We start from the raw sequence: 26,244 nt of genomic DNA on the forward strand, positions 1-26,244 counted from the left end.
CGCTCTTTGAAGAACCACTGAAACAATGACAGATCCATTATAATTCCTGAGCGAAGTTGTGATACATATTGTTTTATTGTTAAAATCCACAATAAGGCATTTACATGAGATGACATATGTCAAAATATCTCTTAGAACTGTAGAAGGAAACCTTTGTTCTGTTCTGGGATCATCAAACCATGTTTGCAGTAGCCAACTGCTGTCGGAAAATCGGCCACAACAGAAAAAAGTTACAGTTTAATTACAGATTCCTTCTAGGTGGCATCGTCTTGATAAGCTTCTGTAATCACGCAACATTTATTTTCATCCATGGTTTCCGTAATTTTTCTCCAAGATCTGGTACTGATGACAAAGAATTAGACCTGCACAACATCTCAAAGAGTCCAAATGAGGTTCAGATCTGGACTCTGTTGTGGCCATGTGGTCCGTGTATGAAAACAATGTCTCCTGTTCCCTGAACCACTTTTTTTACAGTCTGAGTGCCATGAATCCTGGTGTTGAATCCTGGTGTTGGCATCTTGGAACATGGCTGTGCCATCAGAGAAGACGGACCAACCTGCTCAGTCTGACCATGGACTGACCCCTCCGGCTTGTACAGTAGACACAAGACATGATGTCTGCATCACTTCATCTGCCTCTCTTCCCTGATGCTCCATCACTCTGGAACAGGGTAGATCTGGACTGATTGGACCACACGACGAGTCCAGGACAAGGTCAACGTGGATTCATCATGCCACACGACGAATCCGGAACACGGTCAACGAGTCCAGAACAGGGTTGACGAGTTCGGAACAGGGTTGATGTGGACTCATCAGACCACATGACCTTCTTCCAGCTCCAGAGTCCAGTCTTTATGCTTCCTTGCAAGCTGAAGCTATTTTTCTGATTAGTGGTCTCCCACCATCCTTCCAGTTGAGAATAATGCGTTGGACAGTTCGTAACCCAGTTTTTAGAGGTTCCTGCATCTCCTCAGATATATCCTCTGCTTAATGCCAATCATCTGGGCCTCATGAAACATCACCAGGTCATGTGTCTTTCCACATGGTTTTGAAAGAAACTGCGGTGGTGTCCACGTCGGTACTTTGTAAGTTGGCAACATATTCCAAGGCTGTTGTTTTCTGTCAGGCATGACTTCCTGTGCCTGGTTTATCCAACTCTTGTGTGTGGAGGCCATCTCTGTCGCTTTAAGGGGAAGGTGTGACACATGGACAGTCCATTAGGCCATCGGAGAGACAAACAACCACTTACACCAGATTAACTTTACAATCACCATTTAACATGAGGCTGTGGAAGGAAGTTGGAGCCCCAGGCATGGCCACCCAGACTCAACCCTACAGAACTACTTTTAGCCTAGCGCTAACTTCCTGCATGTGAGAGTGCAGTAAGAAAGTGCAGTATTATGAGTGGGATGGAAACACCATGTAGAAGAATTCTCATGCAAGCAACTTTGTGGACATTAATTCACTAGTTTTGGGATCCTTACCTCCCTGTACACAATTGATGTGTAAATGAACTGAAACTACCAGAATTCACAGAGGAAGGTTAGTGTAGCAGTTGTTACTGGGAAACATCTTTGTTTTCTGCTGCAGACCAGTGTAATTCTTTCCACATCTGTCATGGGTGGAGAAAATTATTTCATTTTGCTGGAAGTGTAAAAATCATTGAGGTGTGTCCTTTTTTCATGGTTATTGGAAGTCTTGACTACATAGAAAGATTTACAAATGGAGGTGTATAAGCTAGCCTAGGAAGTCATATAGTCGTGTGCAGCTGGAATAAAGACTCAGGGAATCAACATGCAATGGGCATATTTATCTAGAATGGTGTGTGTTGTATGGATTAAATATGTGCATGCACATCTGGATGTTCTATGCAGCGGAAAGGGATTTGCTTGTCCAGTTGTGTCTTAGTTTATTTCATCTGCATCCTTATTAACTCCTTAGACCCACTGAAGCAGCTGATGAAGCTCCAAGTGATCAAAAATCAGCTCTACTTGTGAAACTGTATGATTACAGTCAGTGGACAAAGTTAAAACTGAAATATTCTCTGAAAATCTTCATTTAATCCCACTTTACGTCATCATGTTTTCAAGAAGGATAAACAAAATTAGAAAATGAGCCAGTAAACTGTTCATATTTCACACAACACGGAGTATGAGGATGCTCTGCTGATACTGAGCTGTCAGGAGGAAGATGCTGGACTGTTGTTTAAAACCTTGTTCCTGGTCCCTGCAGGCTTTAATGATCCTCTCAGCAAATGTGGTTGAATGAACAACACAGTGGTGAAATGAGGGCTGCCTCTGTGGACCATCGTTCCACGCTCACTGAATGTTTGTCATGTCCAGAGCTGCATCTTTGCACTTTAATTAAATAAATCGGAGTGGATGTTTTTCTCCACAAAAAGTCTGATTGCACTCAGGCTTTTAATTTATTTCTTTTTTCTGCCAAACAGCTAGTAGATATCTGGTTTCTGTGTAAAATGTCACCACATCCCAGGCTTAGACAGCTTGAAATGAGAATGAAAAGAAGTAAAAAGTTATAATTTAAAGAAGCAGTGCTGAACTTTGTCAGATTCTGTTACTGAGACGTCGCTTAACAACGGCTAACCCTCTTCATCTTGTTTTCTGCTGGGATCTCTCCAACCTGACTGATGTGACTCTTCTTTTATCACTTCCTGTCTTTCTTCCCTCATTATGTTGTCAGATGTTCATTGATGAATCAGTCATGGCAAAGTCAAAAATGGTCAGTTGGATATCCAGTTGCTAGCATGTGTGCCATAAGTGTAACTCCACTTTAATGTGACGCACATGTTTCAAGTTTCATGGTTTCATATACAGCAGACGAGAAACTGGTTTCACATGCAGTAAACGGGAAACTGGTTTCACATGCAGTAAACGGGATACTGGTTTCATGTGCAGTAGACGGGAAACTGGTTTCACGTGCAGCAGACAGGAAACTGGTTTCACATGCAGCAGACAGGAAACTGGTTTCACATGCAGTAAATGGGAAACTGGTTTCACATGCAGTAAACGGGAAACTGGTTTCACATGCAGTAAATGGGAAACTGGTTTCACATGCAGTAAACGGGAAACTGGTTTCACATGCAGTAAATGGGAAACTGGTTTCACATGCAGTAGACGGGAAACTGGTTTCACATGCAGCAGACAGGAAACTGGTTTCACATGCAGTAAACGGGAAACTGGTTTCACATGCAGTAAACGGGAAACTGGTTTCACATGCAGTAAACGGGAAACTGGTTTCACATGCAGTAAACGGGATACTGGTTTCATGTGCAGTAGACGGGAAACTGGTTTCACGTGCAGCAGACAGGAAACTGGTTTCACATGCAGTAAACGGGAAACTGGTTTCACATGCAGTAAATGGGAAACTGGTTTCACATGCGGTAAACGGGAAACTGGTTTCACATGCAGTAAATGGGAAACTGGTTTCACATGCAGTAGACGGGAAACTGGTTTCACATGCAGCAGACAGGAAACTGGTTTCACATGCAGTAAACGGGAAACTGGTTTCACATGCAGCAGACAGGAAACTGGTTTCCCATGCAGTAAACGGGAAACTGGTTTCACATGCAGTAAACGGGAAACTGGTTTCACATGCAGTAAACGGGAAACTGGTTTCACATGCAGCAGACAGGAAACTGGTTTCACATGCAGTAAACGGGAAACTGGTTTCACATGCAGTAAACGGGAAACTGGTTTCACATGCAGCAGACAGGAAACTGGTTTCACATGCAGTAAACGGGAAACTGGTTTCACATGCAGTAAACGGGAAACTGGTTTCACATGCAGTAAACGGGAAACTGGTTTCACATGCAGTAAACGGGAAACTGGTTTCACATGCAGTAGATGGGAAACTGGTTTCACATGCAGCAGACAGGAAACTGGTTTCACATGCAGTAAACGGGAAACTGGTTTCATGTGCAGCAGACAGGAAACTGGTTTCACATGCAGTAAACGGGAAACTGGTTTCACATGCAGTAAACGGGAAACTGGTTTCACATGCAGTAAACGGGAAACTGGTTTCACGTGCAGCAGACAGGAAACTGGTTTCACATGCAGTAAACGGGATACTGGTTTCAAATGCAGTAAACGGGAAACTGGTTTCACATGCAGTAAACGGGAAACTGGTTTCATGTGCAGCAGACAGGAAACTGGTTTCACATGCAGTAAACGGGAAACTGGTTTCACATGCAGTAAACGGGAAACTGGTTTCACATGCAGTAAACGGGATACTGGTTTCAGGTGCAGCAGACAGGAAACTGGTTTCACATGCAGTAAACGGGAAACTGGTTTCACATGCAGTAAACGGGAAACTGGTTTCACATGCAGTAAACGGGAAACTGGTTTCATGTGCAGTAAACGGGAAACTGGTTTCATGTGCAGCAGACAGGAAACTGGTTTCACATGCAGCAGACAGGAAACTGGTTTCACATGCAGTAAACGGGATACTGGTTTCATGTGCAGTAAACGGGAAACTGGTTTCATGTGCAGCAGACAGGAAACTGGTTTCACATGCAGTAAACGGGAAACTGGTTTCACATGCAGTAAACGGGAAACTGGTTTCACATGCAGTAAACGGGAAACTGGTTTCATGTGCAGTAAACGGGAAACTGGTTTCATGTGCAGCAGACAGGAAACTGGTTTCACATGCAGCAGACAGGAAACTGGTTTCACATGCAGTAAACGGGATACTGGTTTCACATGCAGTAAACGGGAAACTGGTTTCACATGCAGTAAACGGGAAACTGGTTTCATGTGCAGTAAACGGGAAACTGGTTTCATGTGCAGCAGACAGGAAACTGGTTTCACATGCAGCAGACAGGAAACTGGTTTCACATGCAGTAAACGGGATACTGGTTTCATGTGCAGTAAACGGGAAACTGGTTTCATGTGCAGCAGACAGGAAACTGGTTTCACATGCAGTAAATGGGAAACTGGTTTCATGTGCAGCAGACGAGTAACTCAAAAGAACATGAAGGTGGCGCCGCATGTAGAACTGGTTTATTTTCTTAGAATTATTTAATTAGTTATTTTTCCAACAAACACACCGTTCATAATAATAAATTGACATTTTCTGTCATTGATTATTGATTTTGCAACACGCTGCACATTTAAGTTATTAATATTATTAATATCTGATTTTTCCCACCAAAGTGTGAAAACACAGAATTTATGTATAAAATCACCCCCACGAACCCCTGATCCATTCAGCTGAGTGATATCAGCCTGTTAGGCACGTAATTCTCTCCTGTGTGAGATGGTCAGCTCGGACCTGGAATCATAATCTTTTCCCACCTCAATATTCTTCCCCTCGTCTGCTGCAGAGCATATCCTGCAATTTTCTTATGATTAGACTGCTGTCCAAAATAGCTGGTAAAATTACAGAGGAACACAGTGAATGTCATTTCTCATCCCCCCCCCCCCCCCCCCCCCCCCCCCCCGTAATTGGTCGCCCATTTCATGCCCTTTCATAGAAACTTAGAAAAAAAAAACTTTTTCTCATAAAGCAAAACCAGAAGCATTTAGAGAGATCAGAAGGAATAAAATCTAAACAAAACGTGAGGTTTGCACTTCTCTCCATGGTGGCAGGAGCTTTTTCTGGCTGGGAATTTGCATGCAGGCAGACTTCCTCTCCAAAAACCAAATTCCCACTAGTAAAGCAAATGCCAAGAAAACATGCTTCTTTTCAGGTACTTAGGAGTCAGAGCTCCAAACACTGTAAAATGTCAAAAAATAAATCAGGCGTCACCTGTGAAAAAAGAGTGTGTGTTTCTGTGGGCCGCGTCCTGCTTCCTGCAGCTGCTTCATAATGGATGGCTTTCAATTTGATTTGTAAATGAATGCGAGTAAAATTCTGTCTGAATGATTGATGGGGTGAGGCGCTACTGGTTTCTCTGAAAGATTGATCGTGCCTGGACGACACAATGGAAATAATTTAGATGAAACAAAAGCACACACACACACACACACACACACACAGGGAGAGGCGGATGTGCTGCAGTGGGAAATGCGGTAATTCACGCAGCGACTGCTGGAGATATTTATGAGCCCATCGTCCAGATATGCTGACATTCAGCTTACTGTGGGCCGGTAAGCATATGTGTGTCCAAAGTAATGGACATGCTGGTCACACACATGACCAGACACTTTGTTACAAGCAGAGTGTGTGTTTCATGACAGTCCTGGTGAGTTAGCTGTTTAGTTTTTATTTCAGCCACTTGGAGGCACTCTGACTCCAGAAAACCAGCTCCCTGGTTCAGTCTCCACGCTCTAAAACACACACACACACACACACACACACACACACACACACACACACACACACACGCACACGCGCACACGCACACACAGACACAGACACATAGACACACAGACACACACACACAGTGGACATTAGGAAGAACAGCTTCTTTTTAAGAAGATGTGTTTTTAAAAAGTGTCCCTTAAAGCAGCTGGTACAAAGGAAGTGCAGCTGAATTAGCTTAACAAAGAGCGCTTTAACGTCTTCCTCCTGCTGGGGAGGGACAGAAAGCACATTTAGACCTGAGCTGCGGGAAATTCAGGACACATGCACGGATGCACCCTCACACTTCCACACCACAGATTTTCCACATGACCTCAGTCTGTCAGCTGTCACTCAATATTCAGCAGGAAGCAGCTTCAGCAGCGACTCACGCTGGGCTTCTTCCTGCAGACACCTTCAGACACGCACCCCCCATGTCCGTTTTACCTGCATCATCACAAATCCTCTCTGCTTCCATTTTAAAGGAAAATCTGCATTTTTTTCTTCGCTTTCTGATAGCTCTGAAACAACTGAAAGGAAAGAGTGTGATGTTTCGCCCTCCCTGATCGCTCTGTGATGACGTCATGTCTGGGGCTGGACGTAGGCCATGCTGGTGGCGCCTGGAGGGCTCCACACACAGGAGGGGGCAGAACAACCAGAAAAGGAGGGAAATAGAATAAATAGTAAGAAGGAAAAAGCAGTTTCTTGACTGGTGATGTTTCTTCATGTTGTCTTTAAAATGAAAAGATGAAAAGATAAAGAGATCTCTCCAACTTCCCCACCCCTCATTATTTCTCATTGTCTGATTGACTTGGTGGAGCCCGACCTGGTCCACACGCTACAGGAGAGGATGACTTATCTCAGCTAGAGGTTAACGGACAGAGATCAACAACTCGTTCCAACGTTCAGAGTCAGAACGTTTAGAAAAGAGGTTCCAGTAGATGAGCTTTTATCTAACGTTAGAAATAACTGGTGCAGCTCGACGCTCGCTAAGCTGAGGTACCGCAGAATTTCCACAGAGCGGCTGGAGATCAGGGGTCCCAAACACAGACTGTATATAAAAGATGGGCGGAGCCTGCGTGACGTCACCCGTAGGTTTCTGAAGAGCTGAACTGAAGCTTGGTGGGTGGTTCCTACCATCACCATCTTGGCAGGGGCATGCACGTTGTCTTGTTAAAAAAATTCAAATATGGGGGGTTGTGATGATTGACATCGAGCAAACTCCGAGCTTTCTGTAGCTAAAAGCTAACCGAGCTAAGCGGAGATAACAGGAGCTAACCAGCTAACGGAGGTAAGCGGGCTAAAGCTAAGTCACGTTGTTAACCGGCTAAAAACCGCGGTTGTTCTACGTTCTTCTGACTTTAAGCGGGAGATCAGGTATCTGTCAATCAAAAGGACACACGCCTAAATATGCCAAACTTCGAGATTAAATTACTTTTAAACGGGCGAGTTAGAAAAAAATTCACTCCCCCCACAGTTGTCATGAAGGTAAACCTGACCTATTAAACCTAAAATGGATTTTTGTACCAGGCTGTAAACACGTTTATTTCTGCTGTAAACATGTTTATTCCTGCTGTAAACATGTTTATTCCTGCTGTGAAGTTGGTCTTTTTAACATGGGAGTCTATGGGGATTTGCTCTGTTTTGCAGCCCCTATTGGATGAAGGGGGAACTGCAGTTTTATGCACTTCTGCATCGGCTTCACTTTTAACCACCGGAGGTTGCTGCTAATTGCACGAACACAAAGTTTTCTCTGTCTTTGCAGTGTTCCCTCTGCAGTCAGTCGTGGCTCAGCAGTCACATGACCACAGCGCGGCGACCGAGCAGCACAAGCAGACTTCATGTCAAGCAGACAGGGAATGAAACATAAAAAAGCAGCTGAAACAGAGGAGGACAAAGTTCCTCCTCTGGACTCAGCATGGCTGGAGGACAGTGGGATTTGGTGAAGCGCATTCCCCACTCGTGATCTTGTACCTGAAAAGTAGAGACAGCTGGCGTGTCCTTTAGCCTACATAGAGATCGATGCATACGAGTATCAGCCAATATGCAGCGCAGATGGTGCATAAAACCGACTCCAGGATGTTTTTTTCTCAGGTGAAAATGTGTAGAATGCAGAATTACATGGTTGCCGCTGCTTTCTGTAAAAACCAGGGTACAGTTACTTCTGTTCATACAGTCTAATTTCACAGACCAGGTTGGCTAAAGCGGGCGTTTCCGTGCGATACGCTCACATATTGCCAGCGAACCCGCCGTGTGGATGAGGTAAAACCTTATGGTAGCAAAAACAAGACAACTGATGAGGATGCATCTTCCCAGACGAGCAGAAGATGACATCTCGAGGAAAACTTAATAGACTGTAAGTACATAAAATATCAAATCCTGGAGGGTCCAAACCAACCTCTATATGATGGAATGGGTCACATTAAGCAGGTCGTTTTAGTCACTAATCTCCCCACAAAGACCAACAAAAGGAGAAAACCGCTCCAGTTTTTACATGAACCAGAACACAGTTACTCTGTCAGGCACAAGTTTATCTGATCCTTCATTATGAAATCAGGACAGACACTTTCTGGCGTGTTATATGTGGCTGTGTAGCTGTGCTCCAGAGGTGTCACCGTGTCTGATGCTAAAGCTGTACCTGGAGGATGCTGAATGGAAAACATGCCACCCTGCAGGACACCACACAACCTCAAGAACCGCTCTATCCTCCACTCGCCCTGCCTTCACAAGTGAACACTGCTTGTGAGTGTGTTAGTGTGTGTGTGAGTGTTGTCAGAGCAAACTAAAATCCAAGTTGACGTGCTGCCATTGATTTGTGTGGAAAAGGCTGCTGAGGGATAAGAGCTGCGATGCTTTTGGCATAAACAAATAAAAAGGCCCTGTCAGCTAGTGGTACGCACTGAGGATTGAGATGTAAAGACCAGCGCTTTTAACCAGCCGGCACCTGCTCCAAAATCAATACCTTCACTGTGATGGGCAAATCCACACACACACAGTCACGCACGTAAATATATTTGTACGTGGGCCGCTCAGCCCACCTTCCCACCTGTCAACAGTAAGTCTGAGTGTCAGGGATGAATATTGGAAGTGCTGCCAGTGTGACAGCCTCCACAGGGACTCCGTCTGAGCCACATGTGTACTTTTCTACTGTGTTCATTCAAGTGTCCTGTTAAAGAGAAATACAAAGAAATGCTGGGTGAAGATCCACTATAAAATACTATTTCTTTCCAATTTTGATGATGTGTTTGGTAAGATCCACTGAGAGTCCACTCACCTGCAATCCATCAGACACACTTCTTCATGAATCAGTGCAGGAAAAACACACCTGGAGGTCAGAGTACTTTGGTGTTTCTTTAGGAAATAAAACTGTGATTATGCAAATATAAATGGACATGAGCTCCATGAGCCCGCCGGCAGGATCTGGCCCGCCAGATTCTATCCGTAAAAACTGATTGCAAGACTCATTTGTCAATGTGTTAAAAGAACAGAGTGGGTCCTCTAAGAATGGTCGAGCTAGAGAGAGGAGAGAGAGAGACGCACAGCAGGTTGGCTACCTCAATAAACACCACACAGCTCCTGTGTGATCATGGGATAAATGTCTTGCTATCACGGCGTAACTGGTTTGCTTTTTTGAGATCACAACATAATTTTCCCGTGATCTTGAGATAACAGTGTTAAAAAAAAAACCTGCCACCCCAATCGCTCTCAGCTTCCATACAGATGGGTCCTGTGTATAATAATATAATATAATATAATATAATATAATATAATATAATATAATATAATATAATATAATATAATATAATATAATATAATATAATATAATATTTAATTCAATTCAACTTTATTTATATAGCGTCAAATCATGGCAATACTTTACAGACAGAGAAGAAAATATAATGAAAGCCAATTCATAACAGCCTATATAAGGAAACCAACAGATTGAGTTGAGTCCAACTCAATCTCCCATCCTGAGCAAGCACACTGGCAACAGTGGGAGGGAAAAAAACTTCCCTTTAACAGGAAGGAAACCTCCGGCAGAACCCGGCTAAAGGACAGGCAGCCATCTGCCTCTGCTGTGTGGGGGGAAGAGGACAGAAAGACAACAGACAACAGGAACTGCTACTCCCGGCCAGGGAGACCTGCTGAGACAGGAGACATACATGTTAATGATGCAACACTGTTATGGGGGGGGGGGGGTAAAAGAGAGAGATAAAGAGAGAGAGAAAGAAGCTTAATGTATCAGGAAATGTCCCTCAGAAGTCTAAACCTATAGCAGCATAACTAAGGGATGCTAACCATCCCTAGTTATAGGACTTATCAAAAAGATAAGTCTTCAGCCTAGTCTTAAAGGTGGGGAGGGTGTCTGCTTCCCTAACACTAACTGGGAGCTTATTCCATAAGAGAGGGGCCTGATAACCAAAGGCTCTGCCTCCTGCTCGGCTCTTTGAGACTCTAGGAACCACAAGTAAGCCTGCAGTCTGCGTACGAAGTACTCTGCTTGGCATATAAGGAACAATGAGGTCTCTGATATATAGTGGTGCCTGGTTGTGGAGGGCTTTATATGTAAGGAGAAGGATTTTAAATTCTATTCTAGATTCAACAGGCAGCCAATGAAGAGAGGCTAAAACTGGAGAAATATGATCTCTCCTGCTGGTTCTGGTCAGGACTCTGGCTGCAGAATTCTGGATCAGCTGAAGGCTTTTCAGGGCATATTTAGGACAGCCCAGTAATAGAGAGTTACAGTAATCTAGTCTCGAAGTAACAAAAGCGTGAACCAGTTTTTCTGCATCACTCTGGCTATATTACGTAAATGAAAGAAGGCTGTTTTAGTAACCTGCTTAATATGTGGGCCAAAGGACAGGTCAGGGTCAAATATTACTCCAAGGTTTCTCACTGTAGCACTGGAAGCTAAAGTAATGCCATCCAGGTTCATTACAAAACTGGAAATTTTAGCTCTGAGTTTTTCCAGATCCAAAGAGAATTACTTCAGTCTTATTTGAGTTTAAGAGGAGAAAATTTCTAGACATCCAAGTCTTTATGTCTGAGACAATTTTGTAGCCTACTGGGCTGATTTGTTTCATCTGGTTTAAAGGATAAGTATATTTGAGTATCATCTGCATAACAATGAAAGTTTATTCCATGCTGTCTAATAATTTTGCCTAAAGGGAGCATATATAGCGAGAAGAGTATTGGTTCAAGTAGAGAACCTTGAGGAACTCCATGACTTACTGTAGTTGTGATAGGTCTATAATTTGGATCCAGAGATTGCTTTTTAAGTAAAGGCTTGATTACAGCAGTTTTAAATGATTGTGGTACATATCCTGTCACTAATTTAATAGTGATGTATCAATTAAAGGGAGAATGTCCTTGAAGAGGCTCGTTGGGAGAGGGTCTAAGATACAGGTGGATGGTTTAGATGACGCTATTATTTTAGTTAATTCAGAGGGTTGGACAGGACAGAAACTATTTAGACACAAGTCAGATCCTGGTTCTAAGGATGCTTCGGAGACCACAACAGGCTCAACATTATAGGTAGAAGGAAGAGTATTGTGAATGTGATCTCTAATAGTATAAATTTTTATTCCTGAAAAAATACATGAAATCATCACAGCTAAGTGAGAAAGGAATACATGGCTCCACAGCGCTCCGGCTCCTAGTAAGCCTAGCTACAGTGCTGTTCATATGTTCTTACCATATGTAAGGCTTTTTTTTTGTATACAATTAAACTTTCTTTACAGGTTAAGCAAGACTCCTCTAATCCTGATGATCGCCATTTGTTTTCAAAACGCCTTGACGCCTGTTTTAGAGCTCGAAGCTGGGAATTAAACCAGGGAGCCTTCATAATCTTACCCAATTTCTTCTTCTTTAGGGGAGCAACATTATCCAAGGTTGTACGCATTGAAGCTGTTATAGTATCACCATGCTGATCAATCTGAGCAGGAGTAAAGCTTAAAGGGGGACTCTCAGTCATGCTAACACATGCTAGAGGTGAAAAAATTGATTTAATTGATTTTTTAAATTTTGTAATAATGTCTGATAAACACCTACTACAGTAGAAATTATTTTTGGTCAGTGAGTAATCAAATAAAGTGAATTCAAAGGTTAATAAGAAGTGATCAGACAAGACAGGGTTTTGAGAAGAACTTTAAGCTTGTCAGTCTCAATACCATATGTTAGAACCAGATCAAGAGTATGACCATGAGAGTGAGTGGCACCATGCACATTTTGTGAAAACCCAATTGACTCTAGAATAGAGCTAAAAGAAATGTTTAAACTATCTTTTTCATGGTCAACATGAATATTAAAATCACCTAGTACAATGACCTTATCAGTAGTCTGCACTAACTCAGACAAGAGATCAGAGAATTCGGTCAGAAACTCGGAGTAAGGTCCAGGTGGGCGATACACTAATGCTAAAAGGAGCGGTTTCTCTGAATTCCATTTTGGATGAGATAAATTTAATGTCAGGAATTCAAAGGATTTATAGTTAGTTTTGAGTTTAGGACTAATAAATAATTCTGACTGAAAAATAGCTGCAATACCTCCTCCTCTGCCTGTAGTTCTAGGAATGTGAAAGTTTAAATAGTTAGCTGGCGTAGCTTCATTAATACTAACATAATCCTCTTGCTGTAACCAGGTTTCCGTAAGACAGAATAAATCAATGTGGTGATCACCTATCAAGTCATTGACTAATAAAGACTTATTTGGGAGGGATCTAATATTCAGTAGGCCACACTTTATCGTCTTATTTTCAGATTTTATAACATCCATTGTTTTTATTTTATGAGGTTTTCAGGATTAACCCCAGAAGTGTTTTTGTGTTGTTTAATTCTTACTGCTGGGGAGTTGTATAAGGTCGGAATGGGGTCTTGGGTGGGTGGCAACAGGTGGGAAGCTGCAGAAAAGTGTGTAGGACTACAATTCTGCCTCCTGGTCCCAACCCTGAGTTGTCAATTTAGCTGACTAATAAAAGAGTCCAGATTGCTAGATAAGAGAGCGGCTCCATCCAACATGGGATGGATGCCATCTCTCCTAATAAGACCAGGCTTTCCCCAAAAAGTGCTCCAATTATCTATAAAAACCCACGTTGTTATCGGGACACCACCTAGACAACCAGCGGTTGAAAGATGACATGCGGATAAACATGTCATCGCTGATTAAATTTGGCAAGGGACCAGAGAAAACTACGGAGTCCGACATGCTCTTGGCAAAGTTACACACCGAAGGAACATTAATTTTAGTGACCTCCAATTGGCGTAACCGGGTGTCGTTACCGCCGACGTGAATTACAATCTTACAGTATTTACGTTTAGCCAGCAGTTTCAAATACAATTCGACGTACCCTGACGACTGCTCTGGCCCCAGGAATGCATTTGACTATGGTCCCCGGTGTCTCTAGTGCCACGTTTCTGACAAGTCCATTTACCATTCAAGTGTCAAGAGCACCATAAACTACCAGGTTAAATATTAATGGGAGACAAGGAAAACAAGCTGCTGTTAGTGAATAATCCTGCACACAACTCAGTGTCTCTGTCACATGCAGAACATACAGAGTGGAACGTGTTCAGAGAAGAGTGATCCCGCCCACACAAAGGCCAGAAGCAGGCCTACCCCGAGACCCAGGTGACCGGTAGCCACCCCCAAGCACAGGATCCAACCACCCCACCCCGAAGCCAGCTATAGACCGTCCCGGGAGGCAGTGGTGGGGAGCCCCAGCCGGAGTACCCTGCAGTCAGGGGGAACAGGCCCCAACGGGCCCAGACCGGCAGGAACCGGCCCCGCCGGGTACCGGCCGCTCAGGGCAGACAGAGCGCAGGCCTCAGGGCCCAAAGAGTCCAAAGGCAACCCCCAACACACACACACACACACGGAGGCATACACAAACATCACACACACGCACACACACGTACCAACTAACTCACATACTACCTCGTGACACACACCCTACCCGCCCCATCCATTACACATGCTCCATATCATCCATATCACACCCCCCTACCCCCCTTCCCCCACTCACATATTTCCTGATGCACACATACAACACATAACACAACACCCCTCACGTGCTCCCTCGACACACACCCCCTTTCTCACCCCCAGTTCACTCACTCCCTTATTTACACCCCATCCCACAAATATCCCCACCACACCTCAAATCATCCACTCCTCCCTACACACACACACCCCAACTCACCTTTCCGTCTCATTCACACCCCACCTCCTGTACGTGCCCACACCTCCAATCCCATCCGTCCCCCTCTACACCCCACTTACATACTCCCCCTTTATTCACACCCCCCCATTGCACACTCCCCCACCCCACTTCCACTCTACCCATACAACTCCCCCCCCCCCCCCCCCCCCCCCCCCGACCCCCCACCTCTATTCTCTTACATTCTATCCACAACTTAATCCATCCGCTCCTGTACACCCTCATCTTTCTTTCCCAACATGTCCCGTGTGGGACGCTCCTGGGGGAGCAGAAACCAATAAGGACCCGATCAGGGCCCCCACAGCTACCGCCACCCCCCAGACATAGCCGACCCAGTAACCCCCAGAGTTCTCCCCCCAGAGAAGAACCCCCAGAGTTCTCCCCCCAGTCAGGCCAGCCCAGACCCAGATCTACTGGGCAGCCCCCCCACCCTGCCTAAACCGCACCCCCCAGCGAAGCCCCGGAAATAAGGGCGTGAGAGGACCCCTTCTCCCCTTCCCCCCTCCCCGCTAATGATTGTGAAGTGTGTGATGTTTTTTAATTAAAATTGAGGGGCAGTAACCCCACCATGTTGGGAGAGGGACTGCCTAAGCGGCCCCGTCCACCATACACTGCATGGCCTGCCCCCCAAAAGATGTCCATGAGTTGTCAGTGTGTTTTTCGTGATATGGTGACTAAGTGTAATTAAAATTGGGAGGTGGGCCAGTACTGGGTCTAGTGATCAAGACCACCTTCATGGTCTCTCTCACCACCCAGGACACCGTGCACACCTACCTGTGTCTGGTGGAGAGCGGGGAAGGGAAAGGGGATTTAGGACCAGAGGGAAGTGACTCCCTCTAAAAGGTGAGCTGCCTTCGGCACTAGGCACGCCCCCATTGCCAGGGCCCCCGAGGCCAGGACAAGCAGGAGCAGCCGCCCCAACAGCCAGAGCCCTCACCAACGCCAACCAAGGAGCGACCGAAGGAGCGACCGCACCAATCAGCCACATTCAAAGGGCGGCAGGAAGGCAAGGAAGGGGAGGGGCGGCAGAAGGGGACCCCAGACCAACGGTCCACCATCCACACCCACCCAGAACACTCCCCACCTGGAGACATGCTGGAGTCCCTCCTTGCCTACACCCCAATAAGTTACCACACAAACACCTTTTTCACCTATATCCTACCCTCTTGATAGCCACTACCCCTCCACCCCCATACACACATACCACTATCCCTCCACCCACACGCACCTCAACACTCCTCTATGTGCCCCTCTATCCTCCCATCCCTCATACACATACACTATGCATTCATACACTTGCACCCTCACACACATTTATATACACACTTGCAAACCAACACACATGCCTACCCCAATCACCGTGTATCACTACACTCCCCCATACATCCCCCCTTACCCCTCATCCACATGCACCAACACACTCCCCCATACACGCACCCCTACCTCCCATCCACTTGCAGCACCACACTCCTCTCATACACACACTCCTACCCTGCTACCCTACCCTACCCTACCCTACCACCACACTTCCCTACTCTCATGCACCACAACTCTCCTCCATACATACCCCATGCACACATGTATACACATAAACACACACAGACACACAGACACACACACACACACAAACGCACGCACACACAAACCGAACCCCAACCATCTTGGTCCCAGGTCCACAACCAGGCACCAGGGCACGGACCTGCCCCCCGCTGCAGCGGCAGATCCAGGTCAGCCCAGCCCCCCACGGCAGAGGCCAACACCCCCCACCGCCAAGAGACAGGGGACAGCCCCGGGCACCGGGGCCCAGGGCCCCTGCCCAGCCCACCCCGCAGCGGCGTGGTCGCCCGCCACAGGGCCAGAACCCGCCGGCCAAGTCCTTGTCAGTGGCCTCGCCCCTCCGCCACGAGGCAACCCCAACCGCTGACCCACCCAAGGGCCCCCCCCCCCAGGGCCGGGAACCCAGCAACCCCAGTGGTGAAGCAGGCAAGATCTCCACTCAGGGGCCCACCACTGACCCACAGCCCCCAGAGACCTCCAACCCGCCCCCAACGCCCAGTGCATCGAGGTCACACTCTACCCCCCCACACTGATGTGATGGAGCTGATCACAGGGGGCCAGAGGGAATGAAATTCAGCTGATTGATCCTTTGAGGAGGCAGACAACCTCTCTATGCTGATGTCATCTAATAATAGATTTCTAAACTGCTGGATGCAAAGCTTCTGTTTGCTTTTACAGTTCACAAGGACAGTTTTCTTTGCGATGCACAGGCTAGTGAGGATTGGATCTGCAGAGTTGAACCCTATGTTATTTTCACCCAAGTGACCCGGTAGGCCCAGTGTGGGGTTTGTAGGTATATTACATTTAAACCAGTCTGACAGATCTTGACATACCTGAAGCCAGAATCTCTGGACAGGTGGGCAAGACCATAAAGCATGATAGTAGCTGTCAATTGTGTTGTCAGTGCAGTGTGAACAGATATTTGATTGTGACAGACCCATCCTGAACATCCTGTGTCCTGTATAATGAGTTTTATGCAGAATTTTGAATTGTATTAATTGCATGTTTGAATTCTTAGTCATTTTAAATGTGGTTGAACAGATTTGTGACCATTCATTTTGATTGAAGTTACTGGATAAGTCTGCTTCCCATTTAGAAGTTGGGAGACAGATGGAATCTTCTAGCTTTGTTAGTAATCTACATATTTTGGATAGTAACTTCGGGGCATTGAGATTTAATAATTCTGCAGCCCTGATAGGTAGCTCTAAGTTTAATTGATCAGGGGTGTATTTCTTACCTATGATAGATTTAAGTTGGTGGTATTCCAAAAATTTGGTGCTGCTGATTTCATATCGTGAATTACAGCAAAAGGCAGAAAGTTTATATTTTCTATTATATGTTCTAACTGATTTACTCCTTTATTCTTCCACTGAGGGAAGTTTATCAGCTTTCTGTTTTGCAGGATGTTGGGATTGTTCCAGATGGGTGTGAGCTTACATGGAATAAGTGCAGACTTGGTTACTTTCAGGAATCCCCACCAAGCCATTAGAGAGGAGCTGATGTTAATGCTTTTGAAACACTTTTATGATTTAACAGTTGAGCTGATGAATGGTAAATCAGAGATGACTAAGTCTTCACACAATGCTTGCGCTACATCTAGCCATGGCTCATCTAGAGAGAAACCAAGTGGAGGATGGTTTGGTGGGGATCATTGAAAAGTGATAATTAACTTTAGATAGAACCATCATTTTAATGGTGGAAACTCTCCCCATAAGTGATATGGGCAAGCAGTTCCCCCTTGATCGTAATTTAACTTTACTAATTCTGTTGGTCTGGGGGAAATATTTATCCCTAAAAACCTAATGTTTCCCGACTGTATAATGGTGTTAGATATATTTTTAAAGTCACAGTTAATGGGCATAGCTGTAGTCTTTAACCAGTTAATAGAGTAGTCTGATATTGATGAGAATTTATTAATGAGTGTGATTGTCTGATAAAGAGATGTTTGTGAGTTCTGAAGGAAAAGTAAAACATCATCAGACTTATTTTATGTTCTATATTTTTAGCATGGATTCCTTTGATTTCTTTATTCTGTCATATGGCAGCTGCCAGGGGTTCGATAAAACTGACAAAGAGGGATGGAGAAAGTGGGCAGCCCTGTCTGGTGCCTCTCTGTAAGCAGAAGCTTAGAGAGATTTGATCATTAGTCTTTACACATGCATTTGGGCTGCTGTATAATATTTTAATCCAGTCAATGAATGATGGCCCAAACCCAAATTTGTTTAGAGTTGCAAATAAGAATTTCCAATTTACACGGTCAAATGCTTTTTCTGCATCTAAAGAAATAACTGTTGACTCCAGATTATGTAGAGTTGAATAATCTATTATGTTAATTAATCTGCGCATGTTAGTATAGGAATGTCTACCTTTTATAAATCCTGTTTGATCAGGGTGAATAATGGAAGGGGTTATTTTTTCTATCTTTCTGGCTAGAGCTTTGCTGATTACTTTGAGATCTACATTTATTAATGGAATTGGACGATAACTGGACGGAAGTGCAGGGTCTTTTCCCGCTTTTAATAGTACTGTAATGTTAGCCAAGTTCATATTCGGGGTTATTCTTTGTTTTTCTTTTATTTCTGAAATCATGTTGTAAAAGGTTGGAGCCAGTGTTGTCCAGAATTCTTTGAAGAATTCAGCTGGATAACCATCTGGACCTGGTGCTTGATTGTTTGGCATACGATGGAGAGCTTCATGGAGCTCATGAACTGAAATGGGTGAATTTAAAGCCATTTTATTTTCATGTTTTAATTTTGGGAGATTAATATCGCTAAGAAACTGATCAATATTCTCATCTGTTGGGTTTATTTGTGATTTATACAATGTTTTGTAAAATTCTTTGAAAGTATTGTTTATCTTGTCAGGATCATGGCTGATATTTCCTTCTGAATCTTTTATAGAGGAAATTGTAGTTTTCTCCTTGTTTGCTTTAAGTTGCTTAGCCAGGAACTTTCCAGATTTGTTGCCATGTTCAAAACTGTCCAATTGAAGTCTTTGCACCATGAATTGTGTTTTTTTTGTCAATTATTTCATTATGTTCTAATTTGGCTTTTCTAATATCATTCAGTGTGTGTTCTTCTGGGGAGACATGGTAAGCTTCCTCTAGTGATTTAATTCTGAGTTCTAATTCTGATGCTCTCAAAGTTTCCTTCTTTTTCTTATGGGAAGAGAAGGATATTATTTTCCCTCTCATTACTGCTTTTCCTGCTTCCCACAGAACACACACTGAAGTTTCTGCCCTGTTATTGATTTCCAGATATGGACCATTCTCTTTTAAAGTAACTGATAAACTCAGGATCTTTAAGTAAAGATGTATTAAATCTCCAGTTTCTTGTGGCTGGCTTGCTGTTCGTACTGCTAAAGGTTAATGATACTGGTGTATGGATGGATCTTCATCTCTGATATGTCACTCATGAGTGAACTGCTGGTTAGGAAGTAGTCTAATCTAAAATAGGAGTGGTGAACTGCAGAGAAGAAGGTATATTCTCTCAGTGTCGGGTGATGAGAACGCCATGCATTGCAAAGACCAAAATCCTTCATGTACTGTTTAACCGTTTCAGCTGGTTTCCAACCTTGATGCTTCCCTGATGAACTGTATTTGTCTAGAATAACATTTAAGTCCCCTGCTACAATGATTGTGTTATCTAAGTGATCATAGAGTGAAGTAAAGAGGGAGTGAAAAAAAGATGAGTCATCAACATTTAGACCATAAACATTTGCAATAGTTCACATTTTGAATTGATAGTGTGACAATTAAAAATCTACCTTCTTGGATCTGTGATTGTTTGGTCAATATAAAAATTTAACTTTTTATTAATAACAGTGGCTACTCCTCTTTGTCTGGAATTATAGCAAGCTGAGTAAACATGTGGAAACTGGTCTGTTGAAAGATTTATTGCTGAATTACATTAGTGAGTCTCCTGTAAGAGAACAATGTCTGCCTTCATTTCCTGCAACTGATTAAAGATTTTTTACCTCTTCTCCCTTGTACCAGCTCCACGCACATTCCAAGTGACAAACCTCAGTGTATTCATAAACTGACAAAGATGAAGGCTACTTGCATATTACTGTAGCGTGTGTCTGTGTGCAACCCATTGCTTGTGCACCTGCTAACTGTGTGCGGGACCTGGATCTGCACATAAAGTGTCTCCGTGTGTGCTTTCCTCACCCTTATGTGTGTGTGTATTTGTGAATCGTGCCAAATGCTGGGTCTGATGTGCAATCGTGTGCATGCGCCGCGAGTCATATTTATAAAATAACAGGTGAAATTACTGATAGGGGTGACATGGTTGAAGAAAGGAAAAGTGGAAAGTGAAAAGTGTGACTGTGTGAAAGAAAGAAAATAATCCAAAAAACACATTCGTGTTGGGAGCGGTGTAGTGGAGACGGGCAGTGAAACTATTAACTATTTTTTTTAAAACACAATTTTATCGATATGACATGATTAAGTGAAAAGTAGCACATACCAACAGGTTAGTAGAGCCCCGTAGTGATGTTCGAGTCGCGGTACAGCTGTCCATTGAGAAATAGTTTGTTCACTGCGATAACAGCGCGAGCTCCTTCAGCGATGGATTTCTTCCTGATGGGAAACAGGAGTCTTCGCCGATCCAAGATTTCTTTAGGAAACTGGTCATTAACTCCGTATGGAAGACCACAAAGTTCACAACACTGACTCTTCACCTGCTCTTTCTGTTTGTAATTAACAAACTGCCACGATGGGTCTTGGTCTGCTGGCACCAGGGTTTTTTCCTCCCAGACGATGGACTCTGTGGAAGGAGATGTTTTTCACCGTTTCTTCCGGGAGCTTCAGGTGTGTTTGGATGAAGGTTTTCACCGTGGTTTTGGGGTCCTCCTCGGTCTGCTCCGGGATCCCTGAAAACACCAAATTCTCCCTCATACTCCGAGCCTGCAGATTGATCACCGTTTCTTTATTTTTTTTGTTTTCGTCTGAGAGTCAATATTAACTATATATATATAGATATAGATTACTTGACATTTAAGCCCGCTTTGTGGTTTGTATCTGCCGTCTCGCAGCAATTACGTCACTTCAGCATAGCGTCACTTTCCTGCATCTCTCACTTACCTGCCCCTCTCCTCTCCTCTTTTGTTCGGTTTTTCCTGAGTGGGTTTTATCTCCAGTTCCTGCCTCCCTTTGGTCTGGTTTCCAGGTTCTGGTTGATGGGTCGGCAGCTCACCTGGTATGGCCAGATCTATAACGTTCCCATCTGAAAGCTGTTTATGTTTCCACCTGTTCCAGGTCATAAATCAGCATTTTGTTCATTGAACTTTTTGTGTCTTTTCAAGCTTCTGTAAATAATCTGTCATCAGTCAGTCCAGTGGGTTCATCGTCCTCTGGCCACTCTGCTCCTGTCTGGAAAGTTCAGTGTCATGCACCTCCTTAAAACCTCCACAGTCAGTAGACCTCATCTGACTCAAGGTGGATTCCCCAGTACACACTTGTTTACTCAACAGTTTTACCTTCTCCACAGTACTCCCCCCCACCTCCACACATTCAGTCTCAACAACTTCAGCAACATCTTCTCAGTAACTTCATCAGAATGGAATAAACTGACAGCTGTCACAAGACTGGATGGGCTTTCTATCACAGTGCCGTAAAAACACAAAATATTGGACAAAGAAAAAAATATAAACAATGTATGAATAAGAAGTGATAACAAACATAAATCATTTCTAATTTGGCTTTTTCATCTTGGCCTCCTGGAACCTCTGGATGCATCTTTTCTCCAACATGCCTGAATCAGACGACTACAGAGCTGAATGATATGCGGCTGACAGAATTCATCAAATTAATTTGCATATTTAAATTAGAGGTGGGAATTGATTAAAAATCTAATTAATTACAGGTTTGTAAGTAATTAATCTTAATTAATCACATTTGAATTGCATAACAATATTTCCCCCAAAAGCCATTTTTTCTTTGATTTAAATGTGTCCCAATGGAGGATGAACTGAAATAATAAACAGTTTTATGTTTGATCTATTCATGTCTAGAAAAGTACATTAAATTTAAATTCTATTTAAACAGGAAAAGAAACAGAAAATATCTCTGAACAGACATAAAAGCTGGGGTAGGTAGGGAGCTAGCAGGATGTGAAAGTGGCGCTGTGTCTTGGCTCCTCCCCTTACATTGGCCCCTCCCCTTGTCTTGGCCCTTCCTCCTGCACTGGCCCCTCCGCCTGTCCTGGCTCTTCCCCCTCTGGTTCTGCTCCTTGCTTGATCCGAGGATTTTTCTTAACGTATCTGTTAGTTACGTTAACTAACAGGTAAACGTGAAGGTGAAGCCATGCTTCCAGGAGGACACATCATCTCTGTCAAGTCCCAAACACTGGATGTGAGTCACATTTTATCTACTGCCACTGACACACATCTGATCGTAACTGGCCAGTTATCACTGACATGAGCAAGCCAACAGTTGCACACGTAAAAGATTAGGATGTGTGTGATTACTGAAGCAAAGTGTGTATCTAATGCAACAGACCCGACAGATATCTGACGGATTATTTTTAATTACATCTGGTTCTTCCTTATCTGACACCATGTACGCAGAGAGTTCCTGCTGAAGGACACACCGCAATAAATTCTATTAAAACTACACCTTATAAAACATTCATGGCAAAGCCAAGAAGAGTACTTTTATCCATATGCTGCATAAGTTTAATAAACTCGAGTGCTATCATCTCATAAAGAGTCTTGGTAAAATCATTTCCACCACAGGCAGTTCAGCTAATTACTATATTATATATAATATATATTGTCAATGATCACAGCTATAAATATGCCCTTTTAAATGGACTCATTTTCAGGGTGTCCTTGAGGTCAGAGTGTTGTTATTTGTCCCTTTGAAGGGGTCGCCACGGTGAATCATCGCTCAGGTGAACTGGCACGTTTTATGCCGGATGCCCTTCCTGACCCGAACTCTGCATTTATCCGGGCTTGGGACCGACCCTCAGAGAACAATCCTCCTCACTGCAGCAGCGTAGGGAACCGCTGACCATGAGGTCACAAGACATACAGCTTAACCACCTGAGCCACCGCCAAGACCTGCTCTTGGGGTCAGAGTGTTAAAAGTTGTTAAAATGGTCGTGTGAAAATTAAGGCCCCTGAAAAGTTTTAATAATTCTTAATAATCAGCACAACTTTGGTAAAATATTGTAGATGTTGAGCTGTAAGGGGACCCAGAATGGAGCCCTGGGGAACTCCACAGGATACTTCAGTTCCTCTTTACTATTTACAGTTACTTATAGACACAAAGTAATCCCTGTGTTTTACACAGTATTCAGACCAATTAACTACAATGCAGTGGTGTTGTAGGCGTCGATAACTCATTAAAGTCTGGAATAGAGATGCACTGATCCACTTTTTGGAGTTCCAATCCGATACCGAAATCTGAAATGTGAACATCTGCCGATACCGATATTTGCAGATACCTGTTTATGTGAACATTATTGTGACTTATTGCTGTTATAACTGTGTAAGATTTCATTAGGTTGTAATAAATGATCCATCCTTTCTGAAGTTACCTCACCAATACAAATATAATAACATTACAGAGCTAACAAGTTTTATTCTGATTTGGCTATAAATGTGTGGTTTTGAAACAAGGATCTTGCTTTTAGTGTAACAAAAAATGTCACATTTTAACATTCAAGGCATTTATTTCTATTAAAACACGTCCGAAGCATGTCATCAAACACATCTGCGTTAGTTTGACTAGTGTGGTATCGGGTATCGGTACACTTTTATTAATACCAAGTACGAGAACACATGCTTGGTACTGAGCCGATACCGACACTAGCACCAGTATTGGGGTGGCTGTAGCTCAGGAGGAAAAGCAGTTGTCCTTCAACTAGAAAGTTGGGGGATCGATTCCAGGCCGAAGTGTCCTAGGGCAAGACACTGAACCCCAAGATGCCCCCCAATGTGCCTATTGGGGTATGAGTGTATGGGTGAATGTGACAAGTAGTGTAAAGCGCTTTGAGTGGTCTGCATGACTACAAAGGCGCTATAGAAGTACAAGACCATTTGACCATTTACCATCCCTACTTAAAGGATGGTTCACTCACTATTCATGCATCCTGGGGACACACTGCATTTTTCCAAGGAAAAACTAAACATTGTGAACTCGTGTTTAAACCACAGCAGACCTGACAAGCGCTACGTTAACTCTTTGTGCATATAAACGAACTGTACACACAGAAACACAACATGCTTGTGTCGCTATTACCAAAACAACTAGTCAATCACCGTGGGTTTCTTTTTTAACAATAAAAAACATGAACTTTCAGTGGGCTGGTATGCACTGGTATGGACCAGGGTTTTTTCTGGCTTTTCCCAGCAGTCAGTACCCGTCCCCCCAACCCTGTTTCCCTATAGCCCACAGCTTGTATTTGTTGATATAAAAACATTTCCTCATAAGAAACTTATTGTTTTGACACTCAGTGCTAGCCATACAACATCATAGCACAGGTTTTGTGTGATGACTCTGTACTGTGTACACATTCCAGTGGATGTAGGTGTGTGGATTCCTGGTTCAGAGAGGTGAGGAACTGGAACAGGGCTGAATGACAACAGCAGCTCTACTGAACAGCTCTTCACTCGACTAGCAAGCTAGCATCATGGCATCCAACAGTGAGCCTGCTCCTGTCGCCGTAGACACTGCCGCTGACAGAGACGTCAGTAATAACGTAGGACAAGATGACATGTGGCCAAACTCTTGGTCACAGAATCCAGTGCAGGAATGACGGGTTTATTGCCGAAGACAGAGAGCTTAGATGAAATGCATGATGCAAAGTTGTCTCACTGTTTGCTCAGACAAGTTTACCTTCTGCAGTCAGTTCAGAACAACGTGATCCTGCAGTTGTAACTTCCGTTCTCACCGATTACATCAATAACAACGTTCCACCGTTCATGTCACAATGCAAAGATTTGCAGAGAAACCTCCTCCCCAGCAGTTTTTTTACATTATATATTATATATATATGTACATTATATATTATATATATAATGTACAATATATATTATGTAGACATAAATTTCTTTTACATAAAAATATTTTTTGCAAACTTTTTTCCAATAAAATCCCCAAAACTTCCTATCAGAAGAAGCAGAAGAGAAAGGAATATAAAGGGCGGTCTGTAATGAGAATTTGGAGTTAAAAGACAGTGTGTTTTCCAGTGAGTTAGAAAGAGAGAAGGACCAGACATGAATAAAACATCCTGTGCAGATTGACTGTCAAGCAAGACAGAGAGAGGTTCCACAGAGAGAGAGGAAGCAAAGCGACTGATTCACATGCACGGCCCTCCTCTTCTTACAGCCATCTATTAAAGCTCGCAGCACATCCATTTACTCCCGTGTCAGAGCCGGCTGCCTCGCACAAACAGAAAGCCACATCTGTATACATAAATAATTACTAAGCTTATTGTCGCCGTGGTAACTTCCACTGAATGGTCTCTTCAGTCAGTCATGACTGGAGCTCACAATCTCAAAACGCTTTATCGCTCTGGTTTGAAGTGGGATGATAAAAGTTTATTTGTGTATTTTTATAGACGTAAAACACCATCATCACTTCCAACAGGATCTGAGTTAGTTTTAGCTACACTGCTGTGTGGAAACTTGCTCTGCTATGAAGGAGATTTTACTCATGAGGCTCCGTGTGAAGAACAGACAACCCATTTTCCTTTTCATACTAAAAAACATTAAAAAAATCAGGAAAACAAGATATTTCCTGTTGACCACTAAGTAAGCAAGAGATGGAAAGTGGGAAACTTATTTGTCATTTTTTATTTTTTATATACATATATATTTATATATAAAACTCCTCTCTAACCACCCCTCCCATCTCCCCAGGGTTGGGCGGGTGGCTGTTCATCTCTCCAGCTCGGGTTCTCTACCGGAGTCCTGGGAGCTTGAGGGTCCTCTTCAGTATCTCAGCTGTTCCGAGGACTGATCTTTTCTGGACGGAGATGTCTGATGTTTCACCAGGTATCTGTTGGAGCCACTTCTCCAGTGGGGGGGGGGGGACACGGCCCCCAGTGCTCCCATCACTATGGCTACTACTGTTGCTTTCACCCTCCAGGCCTTCTCCAGGTCTTCCTTAAGGCCTTGGTACTTCTCCAGTTTCTCCTTTTTCCTGATATTTCCATCATTGGGGAT

General features: G+C 43.7%; 1 protein-coding gene across 1 annotated transcript in view; it reads left to right on the forward strand.

Annotated features, from left to right (window-relative positions):
• Positions 1–26,244, forward strand: part of slc7a11 (solute carrier family 7 member 11) — a gene marked incomplete at its 5' end in the record, with an annotated part of 110,893 nt that overhangs the window by 5,391 nt on the left and 79,258 nt on the right. Inside the window, 2 exons of the mRNA XM_079249707.1 lie at positions 15,379–15,640; positions 16,186–16,579. Of these exons, the coding sequence (XP_079105833.1) occupies positions 15,379–15,640; positions 16,186–16,579 (656 nt within the window). The remainder of the gene's footprint in view (positions 1–15,378; positions 15,641–16,185; positions 16,580–26,244) is intronic.

This window comes from Telmatherina bonti (assembly GCF_933228915.1).
Source record: "Telmatherina bonti genome assembly, chromosome: 12".
Taxonomy (NCBI): Eukaryota; Metazoa; Chordata; class Actinopteri; order Atheriniformes; family Telmatherinidae; genus Telmatherina; species Telmatherina bonti.